This window comes from Sinocyclocheilus grahami, unplaced genomic scaffold (genome assembly GCF_001515645.1).
Source record: "Sinocyclocheilus grahami isolate Dianchi unplaced genomic scaffold, SAMN03320097.WGS_v1.1 scaffold222.1, whole genome shotgun sequence".
Classification (NCBI taxonomy): Eukaryota; Metazoa; Chordata; class Actinopteri; order Cypriniformes; family Cyprinidae; genus Sinocyclocheilus; species Sinocyclocheilus grahami.
The window spans coordinates 1124105-1136507 of NW_015505401.1; the positions used below are offsets into that span (position 1 = coordinate 1124105).

The window sequence follows — 12403 nt, forward strand, 5'->3', positions numbered from 1 at the left end:
TCAGCTGAGAGTCAGTTGATGCAAACTTGACTCACATGACCTGCCAGAACTAATGCTACGCTTGCTTTATTCAGCAAGATTGCACATTTACAATATGACAAAACATTTCTATTTCTATTTCTGAATAAATGCTGTTCTTTTGAAATTTCTGTTCATCTAAGAATCCTGAAAAAAATTATCATGGTATCATTAACATTAATAATGATAAGAGATGTTTACTCTTATTAAGAACCAAATCATCATCTTGCAATGATTTATGAAGGATCATATGACCCTGAAAACTGGAGTAATGTCTTCAGAAAATTCAGCTTTGCCATCACAGAAATAAATTACATTTTAAAATATATTTAAATAGAAAACAGTTATTTTAAAGTGCAATAACATTGCACAATATTACCATGTTTAATCTATTGCAATACAATGAATCCTTGGTGAGCCTGAAAGAAAACAAAATTAAATCTTTAAAAGCAGACCTCAAACTTTTGAACTTTTTACTGTTACATATAATACATATAATACACATAAATAATATATATAGATAAAATGGATTTATTGATTTATCTGTTCATTACATATAAAATTGACTGATATAGCTGATTGAATATGAACTATGTGGTTGATTTCTATCTGTAATACTGCAGTTCCACATGGATACTTGTCGCTTCATATTCCTTGTCCACTATCAATCATTACACAAAAACTCTATTTTCATTTTGCACTTATAAAAATCACTTCCAACAATGACATTCATAAAAACTAAGATCCACTCTTGATAAAAATATAAAATACCCTTTAAAAAAGGTGAAACTTATAGGTCATTGAGGCACATTTGTTTCCCACAAGGAAAAAGACTTACATGTGAAGTCTTTACATTAAAAATGGCATAGCGGAGCTGAAATTTTGAATAATTGCTGGGTGACCGTACATCCCATCAATCCCATAATTACACAACATCCAACTAGTCACAGAACCTTTTATGCATTCAAAGTTCTGGAATTGTTTTACTATAGCGATAAAAAGTTATAGCTATTCAAAGTGAGGAATAAAAATAATAACAGGCCAGAGCAGCTTACACTAGATTCCTAACAATGCATCCAGTAAGTACAGTACTTCATATGGCTCTAATGTAATGTTCTGCTTTTGTGTATTTGTATACACATTTGTATACACACAGACGCCCCGCCACCCACATGCACAAACAAGCTTTTAAAAAGAGAAGCTGATACCCTCAAGCTTAAACATACGAGTATGCCACACAAATATTCTTCAGATGCCCAGATGTAACCACTCGTGTGCGCATTCGCAAACAAAACAAGCACAGAAATGCACCATCACGCACACCGTTCATTGACCCCAATAATTGCCATTAACAAACACGTTGCTCCTGGTTGCCCTGGCTAATTTATTCTCCCTATGCATGTGAGGTGAAAGGTCAGGCATGTTAACAGGCTGCTAAGAGCTTCCTCTGCCTGGGGATGAGGTTGGAGGCCAATGGGGAGGTCTAAAGGGGGCTGGAAACCCTCCGCGAGAGGTAATCCGTATTTCACAGCCGACTGCGAGAGGGCAGGGCCCACATGCTTTACCGCCCAATAAAAAGTCCTGGCAGGATGTTGCAGATCATAAACCGAATTTCAGCAACCCCCCTGGCACCCCTCCCTCTGAGGAAAAGAAGACATTCTGATGCTTTATTGCCAATTAATAGTGCTGGGTGGAAAATGTTTGGTGCCTAACATTTATTGTGTTGTAGTAATTTAACTCCTTGTGATGTGGTTTGGATGTATAGGTGCTCGGTACTGTGGTATAGTGTTAGCGGTTTGTAGTCACATCGCTGGGAGTTATAAAGTGATATAATGTAAAGACAGTCACAACAAACATTTTAGTGAACACTAATACTAAACCATATAGTTAAAAGCATTTACAATTATCATTTTAAATCCATTCATTTTATTACTGTTTTAAACTAACAATTCGGCTGATCCTATAAATTAAGTTGGAGATATATACTGAATTTTAACAATATATTCACAATTATTATATAATATTAATATTATAATTATTTTAGTGGAGTTTTTAGACTAATTTCACAATCTTTCCTTGTTCTGAGACTTGCCATCTCTGTCTTAGAGATTATTAAATCAATAAATATAATTCAAAATGTTGGTTAATTGACTTAATAATTTCCATATATCAGCTGAAACGGTCCATTTCAGTAAATCTATTCAAAATTCTGATTTAGCAGTTCATTTGAACTTGTACTCGTTAATGATAAAGGAAGTCCCTGTTTGACATTTTCTTATATTAGATTATATCAACAAAAGTTTGGGGTCTGTACTTTTTTTGGGGGGGGGTTGAATGTCTCTTATGTTCAATAATACAGTAAAACAATGTGAAATATTATTACAATTTAAAATGATTTCCATTTTAATATATTTTAAAATGTAATTTATTCTTGTGATGGAGCAATGCTGAATTTTCAGCAGCCATTGCAGTCTTCAGTGTCACATGATTCATCAGACATCATTCTAATCTGATTTGGAGCTCAAGAAAAATGTTTTATTATTTTTAATGTTGAAAACAGTTGTGCTTCTTAATATTTTTGTGGAAACTGTAATGCTTTTTTTTTAACCAGGATTTTTTGATGAATCCAAAGTTTTTAAAACTGTATTTATTTGACATTTACTATCACTTTTATTCAGTTTAATGCATCTTTGCGGAATAAAAGTATATATTTTTTTTAAAATCATTGACCCCAAACTTTTGAACATCTAAAGTCCTTGTTTGATATGTTTGGTAGTTAATTAATGACATATATTCATGTGTGGTGATGTGGTACCTCTGAGGATGTAGTTCTGGTAGTTTTGGTCAGCCTCAGCTCCCACTTTAATAAGACATGTGAGTCCTTCAGCCATCACAAACTCATGCACCAGATCTTTATCATCCTGCAAGAGAAACACAAGCAGCAGAAACTCAATGTATTTACGAAATACCCAGAAGAAACACAGAACACAGACACAACACAGGTTGTGGAGAAAAAATATTGATGCATCTCGAAATTAAAATCAAGAAAATCACACTCCATAATGTGACCAAAAATATTGTTTTATTGCAACACACTTTCAGGGTGACCATAGAGAATTGCAGAAAGGCCCAGTTGTGTTTTCATAAATAGGCTTGATTTCAAACTGACACAGCCCAAACTGAAGCTTATGAATTCCTATCTGTCAAACGCTCTGTCAGCATTTTCTCTACGCTCCCTAAAGGTTCCCCCTCCTACACCAACACATGTTGTATTGTTCTACAAACTCTCTGTCCACCAGGTGCTGGGAACTTCTTGAAATAACCTGAAAAGGAGCAAAACATGCTTTTATGAACGATTGAAAGGTCAAATAAGAAAAAGAAAAGAAAACAATTCATTTAAAAGTTTTAACCTATTAAACTGTATTACAAATTTAAACTTCAAATGAAATATACCATTGATTATGCAATTTCAATACAGCATTAATCTCAAATTCATATAAATATAGCAATTTAATATAATACAATTATTTACAGTATATTCCATGGATCCTCAAATCTGGCCCACGAGATCCACTTTCCTGCAGAGTTTAGCTCTAACCCTAATCTAACACACCTGAGCATGCAAATCAATGTCTTCAGGATCATTAGAAAATCCCAGGTAGGTGAGTTTGATCAGGGTTGGAGCTAAACTCTGCAGCGCATTGGACCTCCAGGGCAAGATTTGAGGAACCCTGGCATATACCATATAATTACTGCATTTTATAAAACCTACTTTATGATATATTTTAAAGCTAAGCTGCAGAGATATTTAAACGCTTTTCTGCAGAGTGTTGTTTTATAGAGCTGTCTTGGTCTCATCCCTGTAGAGTTCATCCAGATCTCCCTCACTGAGCACTTACAGTTTTAAATCCTTTTCACTTCCTACCCATGGAAACCCTTTTTGTTTGGGCTTGAGTAAATTCGGGTTGCTAAGTGCTGATCGACTGCTTCCCTGCTGTAAAGAGCCCATTAAACACACTGTAGAAGAGGCGTGAGGAGCAGTACGTGTCTCCGCTTGATTTATGGCACTCACACGCACACAGGCCCACGGCTGGGCACACTTCACTAATTCTCCGATTACAGCATGCATCCTTCCTCCATCCTGTGTGTCATGTGTGGAAGTGAACCAGGCTCCTGCTTATTTCTTCTGCTTTGGGATTCGCATGGACACACCCTATTGGCTGATCTGAAAATGATTAGGGGTGTTGGATTTGTGGAATTTATTTTGGCCCAGCCAGTCTATAATGACACAGTATGCCCACGTCTGGAGAAATGCACTTTACGGCACATGCAAAATATACTTAAACTCACGACAGCATGAAAAATGCAGTTCTTACCACAATTCTTCCTGAGTCGAGTGATCAATCAGATAACTGCTCATACATAATGTTCTCAAGTGATTCATACATCTTAGATTAAAATGCAGGGGGATTAGGAGGATTATGAGATCGGTTTCAATAAATGGAACTGCTGAACTGGAATTCTGTCCAAGTCCTGGCTCTGTGTGTGTGTGTGTGTGTGTGTGTGTGTGTGTGTGTGTGTGTGTGAGTGAGTGTCAGTGTTGTGATCGGTTGAAATAAAATAGACTGGTGAACTGGGGTTCTGTCCAAGTCCTGGGTCTGTGTGTGTGTGTGTGTGTGTGTGTGTGTGTGTGTGTGTGTGTGTGAGTGAGTGTCAGTGTTGTGGGAGAAGCTAACTAAAAGTAGCACTGCTACTAACTAAACTACAATTAAGCAGCAGCTGTTTTTTAAACAGTGTAGCTTAAACAGTAGCAAACCAATTTTTCCAACAATAGCTGCGCAACACTGCTAATTTAAATATATATATATACGTTTTTGTATCAGAGTTGTGATTTTAATTCCCACACCTGCAACTATATATCTCACAAACTGACTTTATTATGTCTCAAGCATTTTTAACTTTCTTGTAATTGTGCCTTTTTGTAAGTGTGACTTACACTTACCTTACAATTTGACTGTATATTTCACAAATTCAACATATCTCACAACTGTGACTTTGTTTCCACTAAGTGTGACTTTATGTCCCATAATTATGACTTTAAATCTAACTATCGCAGCTTTATAGCTAACAATTGCAACTTTGTATTTAACAGTTTGACACTGTCAGTTTTTTACTTTGTTTCTCATTATTGTGACTTTATATTACTCATAATCTAAAGATTGCAACTATGTATCTCACCTTTTTAATTTATAGCGTTTTACAATAAACCCAAGCTCATTGAAAAAAAAAAAATGATGATAAAATAAAAAGCGTCCATCCATGAAAAAAAAAGTGTCTCACACGGCTCCGGGGGGTGAACAAAGGCCTCCTATAGCGAATCGATGCGTTTTTGTAAGAAAAATATCCATATTCAAAACGTAATAATCACTTTAATGTAGCTTGCGCTCACTGTTGTAAACGGAAGCAGTTCCGGGCGGATGACCTCTGAGGTCAGCGCTGCGCATGCGTTGGTGAGTCTCGTGAAAACCAACATTTGCTAACAGGAGCAAAGGAAGCAAAGTTTCCTTATTTTAGCAAAGGAAAACCAGTCTCCTCTTGGCTTATATCGAAATCCTCCGACATTCTTCTTTACAAATCCTCGTTTTGTACTTTTAATTAGTGACCGTCGTTTTGTTTTGATCTCTCCGCTGCGTTTCCGCCTGCGTCACTTCTGAGCAGCGCATGCGCAAAGCCGACCTCATACATCATTCCCCCAGAACTCCTTGTACAACAGTGAGTGCAAGCTACATTAAAGTGATTATTACGTTTTGGATATGAATATTTTTCTTACAAAAACGCATTGATTCGCTACAGGAGGCCTTTGTGAGACAAATTGTTTTATGGATGGGCGCTTTTTATTTAACTTGTTTTGGACTGAAGCATGCAACACCCGCTGAGTGCCATGAAACAGCTTAAAAGATCAAAGACAATTTTTTATATAACTCTGACTGGATTCGTCTGAAAGAAGAAAGTCATATACACCTAGGATGACTTGAGGGTGAGTAATTTATGGGCTAATTTTCATTTTTGGGTGAACTAACCCTTTAAGTAGTAAATGAGAATCATTAAAATGAATGCATATATTTTGAGACAAAGGTCTTCTTTATGATTTTCAGTTTGTTTAAGATAATTAAACCAACAGTTTTTAAATAACAAAAAAATATGTAAAAGTATGGTATTTGGGGTAAAAAGCGCCCCTGCTGTTGGGGCTAAAGGCGCACAGTAATTAACATGATAATTAATAGATGGCTGACTTTTCCATTTCTTGACATGACATGGTTAGATTCATATGGTAAATATCATATATTATGTTGGGTGTCCATATTAGAGATATCACCATATTTAGAATGAAGCCATCATATTTAAAAACATGATATTAATCATTTCAAATAATAAAATATAATTTGTTGTTACTACTGTAAATATATATTCAATTATCATTGGATCTCCTTCAATACTTTCAGAATCTTTACTTATTAAAACGATTTTTTTTTTGTATTTTAAAATATATTTTTTATATTAACATATTTTAATGACTATATTTATTGAAAAAAAATAATTATTTTATTTTTCAAAATAAGCAGAAAATAGTACAAACTCTGCTAAAGTGATTGTTTTGAACAAGTATTAACTTAGACATTATTTAAAAAACATTATTTTAGCTGAAGTATTTGTATCAATACCGTGTGCCTTTTACTCCATGCTGGTGAGCCTTTTACTCTTTTAGGCTTTTACAATTACCTTTATTACTATTATTATTATGTTTTACTTTGAAGGAGAAAAACAGGCTCCTATAGTTTCTGACTCCATTTATTAAGACAAATAGTGTGCATGTAATAATTGTTCAGTTGCATATATTAGCTAATTCTGTTTAGATTTAACGTTATTGCACAATTAATTCATTCAAAGTATAAATTTTGTACCAGCACCAATTAAATTCTAAATCATATAGTTTGCTCTTATCTAGCTTCATATGTAGTTAGCTATTTTTTGTTAGCATTTTGTATTGTAGCTAATTTGTTTTTAGCGTAAAAAGGTAAGCTACACTGTTGTTTAACTATGAATTATGAGTCGTTTGTAGCCTGGCAACATTTCTGTATATATGCTTTCACAAAGCTAGCATGTATGTTTGCGTTTGTTTCTACTACAGAGTATTTGTGTGTGTTTATGCAAAGCCTCTGGCAGGTTTAAATTACACACTTGTTGACAGGTGTGAAAGTTTCAGGTGCTTTTGCCATTAAAAATGCTAAAGCTCATACACACACACACAATGCAGTGGTCAGACATGCTTTCTCTAGAGGAAAAACAGTAGCTTCCAGCACAGCTTTAAAATCAATCAATGATGGAGACTCCAGCTTTGGTATCTGGCAATTTCTGTGCAGTGAGAGAAATTCCAGTATATCCGTACAGCTGAAACACGCATGAAAACACAGTTACACACTCACACACATGTGCTGCTGACAATAAGACATTAGCAGGTGCTCTGCGCTAACGCTAAGTCTTAGTGGGAAATAGTGATGGGAAGTTTGGATCATTTTACCGACTCGGACCTTTGAGTCTCGTTCAGCAAAATGAACAAATCTTTTTTTTCGTTCATTTTAGCAAAATATAATTAAAATGTTACGTGTTACTTCCCTAATATGTCTACTACTTACGCAAACGTTGATCACACTACAAACAATACAAAACTGCTATAAGAAACAGAAAAGATTAATTCATTGTTTACCTGGGTTTTCAGTCTATGATTAGCTCACCTCACCTCTTATCTGACAAGTCTTCGGGTTTGGGCTTATGGGGCTGTCACGTGATGAATGAACGACTCAAAACCGAAGACTCCAGAGATAAACTAATCAATTCTCTTTCCGGCTCAGACTGCATTGGTTAAACTTATGGGGCTGTCACGTGATGAACGAATGACTCGGAAAAACCAAAAGACTCGAACTAGGTGAAATACTTGACTAATTCCAGTACAGAACCTATATGATGTTGCGCATGCGCGACTGAACGAATCACTCCCCGAGACGACTCGTTCTTCCCAAGTCACATTAAAGATATGTTCAAAATGAACGAATCGCTCAAGAACGACCCAACACCAGTGAGAAAGCTTACCTGAAAGATTTGCTTGAGAGAGAACAGCGCTCTTCGCAGCTCACGTCCGGTCGAATTGTAGAGCTTTTCTGCAGGAGAAAACAGGGAAAAGAGATTTGAGTTGATCTTCATGTGCTTTACTTTCTAACATTTGCAAGTTTAGATGGAGCCTTTGGGCTATTTTAATATATTAAGGGGACATATGCTCCATAATAGGGATGGGCGTATCGATCCTGACGTATCGATATATCGATACTGACACGAGTATCGAAAATATCGATACTAAGGTGTGTTTTATTTACCAGTGATTTTAACAATAAATTAATGCATACAATATGCATTGAATTGGACGAATACCCCATGTTAGTGCATAATTGTGTAGGATATTTTCCTGCTCATCTGAACACATGCAGATGTTGCAAGACAGAATCAATCAATCACGGTGGACGTTTACTCACTTCTGACAGTGCATTCAAACAGGGCTGCGTTTCCCAAAATATCATAAGAAAGCATTGATGCTTTTGGGAACGGCAGCCCAGAACAATGCTTATCAGAGGACAGAAAAACATATATGTTTGAGTTATTTCACAATAAACAAATTGAAATTGTAGCCTACATAGTTTGTGCAATTACATTTATTTAATAATATTGATCATGTTCTATTCTGTAATGTTAATATAAATCATACACTGTCAAAATAAAAAGGTTGCATTTTATGCATGCAACAGCCCGTCACTGTAGTCCCTTATGAAAATGAACCATGGTTTTACTAAAGTGCCCATGGTTACGACTACAGTAAACATATTTGAACCATGTGTAAACAAAAATATAACTTAATAAGTTGCAATGTTAAAATGTGTTTCAAATATAAAGTTAAGTGGTTATCATTACCCATTTTAATCTTAGTAATTTAATAATTTCATAAATGTCATAATTTAAAACTTCAGATTAGAAGTATCGTATCGGTATCGATATCGACGATACTGGCCTTGAAAAATATCGGTATCGTATCGAAAACAAAACAAGTGGTATCGCCCATCCCTACTCCATAACTCAAGCACTTTGGAGCCCAGGAAAAGAACTGTGCTTGTTGTGTTTGCTGTTAAAAAAGCAGTGCTTCAGTCTGCCAGCGTGTGGCAGGGTTGAGCAGAGTAATGCCTGTGTGCATTAGTGCAGTAGCTAAAGACAGACTCAGCCTCTGACTCAGCACCTATATGAAATAACGGGCATGCATCTCTCTCTCTCTCTCTCTAGTATCCTTGATTATCTCTTTATCGATGGCTCTGAGGAGCTGTATACTGAAACCACAGGCCGAAGCTCACAACATACTATGCGCTCTCTCCATTTTTCTTTCTCAATGTGTCCCCATAGAGAACTCTCATTAACATTCCAACCTCAATATTGGCAGCCTGAGAGTCCACTTTAATCATGCCTACTGCTGGGTGTGTGTTTGTGAATGTCAGACTCTCTCTCTCTCTCTCTCTCTCTCTCTCTCTGTATTTATGTCAATGCCAGCTTTTGTATGCGTACATTATTATGCGCATGTGAGAAGGAATACTAGTCTATTGACTAGCAAATATAATACCAAAGTAATGTCATCTACACCGTATGTAAGGAAGGTACGAAAATGTTTTGCCACAACTGCCAATGGTACTTTGCATTAACTGAATCAAATGTATAATATATAGTGGACACATAACATGTAAGCCTAAAAATAGTTACTTTCCAACTTATTGATTGAATTCTGGTCCCGGTATGGAGAAAATAAGTTCTACTAGTTTAATTCTCTAAATCCCCAATCGCTAAGACAGGAAGAGATTAAACTGCTAACAGGTTTCATTGCTAATAATTACAGAAATACAATACTCCATACAGGAGCACCATATCCACCCTTTTTATAAATATTCTCAAGTATTTCAACTGAAGTCTTGCGTTTATGTGCCAGAGAGGAATTTTTCTTCCGGTTTGGCTTTATAATTGGCCGGCACATTTCCAGAACTTGTTTTCATAGACAGTAACGACAGGGTTTTGTGTTGGGTTTGACAGGACCACACCACTGTGATTTACATCAGGCCTATGTTTCTGTTGTGGGCCTCAACAAATCATGTGGAGCAAAGACAAGAACCGCATGAACCAAAGCCAGCCATCTTACTTTTCAACCAATGTGTCAGAACTTTAAACTGGCTTTACTCAGATGTAAATCAAAGCCACCTCTAGGGAGAAAAGACCTCTGGCACACCTGTACACCTCAAGATCCAGATTATAAAGAACAAAACAATTAAGTTAAACAAGTCTCTTTGAAACAACTTGTCAAAAACATCCCAGAAAAAAATAGTCAAACTGAACTTTAAAAGATTACACAATCATTTTAGTAATGTAAACCATCTTTTACAGGGACTATGTTCTTTTTTCAGTGAAATGCACTTATAATCAACAATTCCTGCAACAAAACAGTCAGCATTTTTACCTCTCTCACATATAAGCCAGAATTTTATGGTTTAAAACAAACAACAGATGACAAACCATCATTCATTTCGAACAGGAAGTCACATGGGGGCTGTACAAAGTTCTGATCCTGTTCAGATTCAGAATTTTTCATTCCAACTTGCATCTAAATATTTGTAAATATTGCAACGACTGCACAGTAAAAGTCCCAACAGATATGATTTGCAAAAAACAGTTTCCCATGATATTTCCCTGTCAAATACCAGTATGTAGAATGCAGGGCTCATCAAACAGATATTAAAGATGAAGTGTGCCACTAATGGCATTAATGGTGATAGAGTGATAGAGCATTAAACTTAGTGTCACCACTAATGTCATAAAATAATGTACAAAAATATTAAAGGAGGAATAAGATTATTGTGATGTTTTTATCTGCTGTTTCGACTCACATTTTGATGGCACCCATTTGCTGCAGAGGATTCACTGATGAGCAAAAATGCTAAATTTCTCCTAATCTTTTCAGATGACGAAACAAACTCATCTACATCTTGGATAGCCTGACAGTACATACATTTTCAGCAAATGTTTTATTTTTATTAATTTTTTTTAGGTGAACTGCAGGTTTAACTGGTATCAAACAGGCTTCCTGTACACTCCTCCTGTCTGCCATTGGTCAAAAAAAACGATAGTTCTGTCCTCAAACTCGCACTATTGGTTGAGAAGACACACTTTATTTTAAGGTCCAATTCTCACCATTAACTACAACTTTTGCCTCAATAAACTCCAAATTGACTGCTTATTAATATTTAATAAGGTAGTTGTTAAGTTTAAGTATTGGGTAGGATTAGGGATGTAAAATATGGTCATGCAGAAACCAGTCATAAGGGTCCATTTTTTGAAATTGAGATTTATATATCATCTTAAAGCTGAATAAATAAGCTCTCCATTTGTGTATCGTTTGTTAGGATAGGACAATATTTGGCCGAGATACAACTATTTGAATATCTGGAATCTGAGGGTGCAAAAAAATCTAAATATTGAGAAAATCACCTTTAAAGTTGTTCAAATTAAGCTCTTAGCAATGCATATTACTAATCAAAAATGAAGTTTTGATATATTTACAGTAGGAAATTTACAAAATATCTTCATGGAACATGATCTTTACTTAATATCCTAATGATTTTTGGCATAAAAGAAAAATTGATAATTTTGACCCATACAATGTTTTTTTGGCTATTGCTACAAATATACCCCAGTGACTTAAGACTGGTTTTGTGGTCCAGGGTCACATATGTGCTTTATAAGTACTAATAAACAGCCAATATGTTAATAATAGGCATGCTAATAAGCAACTATTTAATAGTGAGAATTGGTCCCTATACTAAAGTGTTACCGGTTGAACCAAAGTTGCCATGTCCGGACTATTCACGCTGCTCAAATAGAGCAATTATAGCACAAGAGTCATAGATGTCACACTTTTCAGGGATTCAAAAATGGTGTACTTGCAACATTAGGATGCACAGGAGAAATTATTAAAAATTTTACACTTTTAACTCTTCTTAACACAATATCTCTTGAAGAGTGGACATACAGGCTGAAAGACTTGAGGAATGATCTGTAGACCTCAGCAGCATCTGGTGATAATTTGTTCTCTTCCTCACATTTAATACCATGTCTTGTAAAATTACTCTCAGAACCAACACAAACAACAATAAAAGCACATTCTGTTCAAGCAACCTTGGCCTCCAAACCTCCTCCATCTCCTGCGGTCAAGAAACTTAAAATAATCTCTTCTAAAGCTTCCATCCATCCT

At 35.7% G+C, this 12403-nt stretch overlaps 1 protein-coding gene across 1 annotated transcript in view; it reads right to left on the bottom strand.

The window, feature by feature from the left end:
• Positions 1–12403, bottom strand: part of LOC107596716 (FH1/FH2 domain-containing protein 3-like) — a 201434-nt gene that overhangs the window by 65855 nt on the left and 123176 nt on the right. Inside the window, exons 4-5 of the mRNA XM_016287514.1 lie at positions 8167–8234; positions 2834–2939 (exon numbers count right to left, since the gene is read on the bottom strand). Of these exons, the coding sequence (XP_016143000.1) occupies positions 2834–2939; positions 8167–8234 (174 nt within the window). The remainder of the gene's footprint in view (positions 1–2833; positions 2940–8166; positions 8235–12403) is intronic.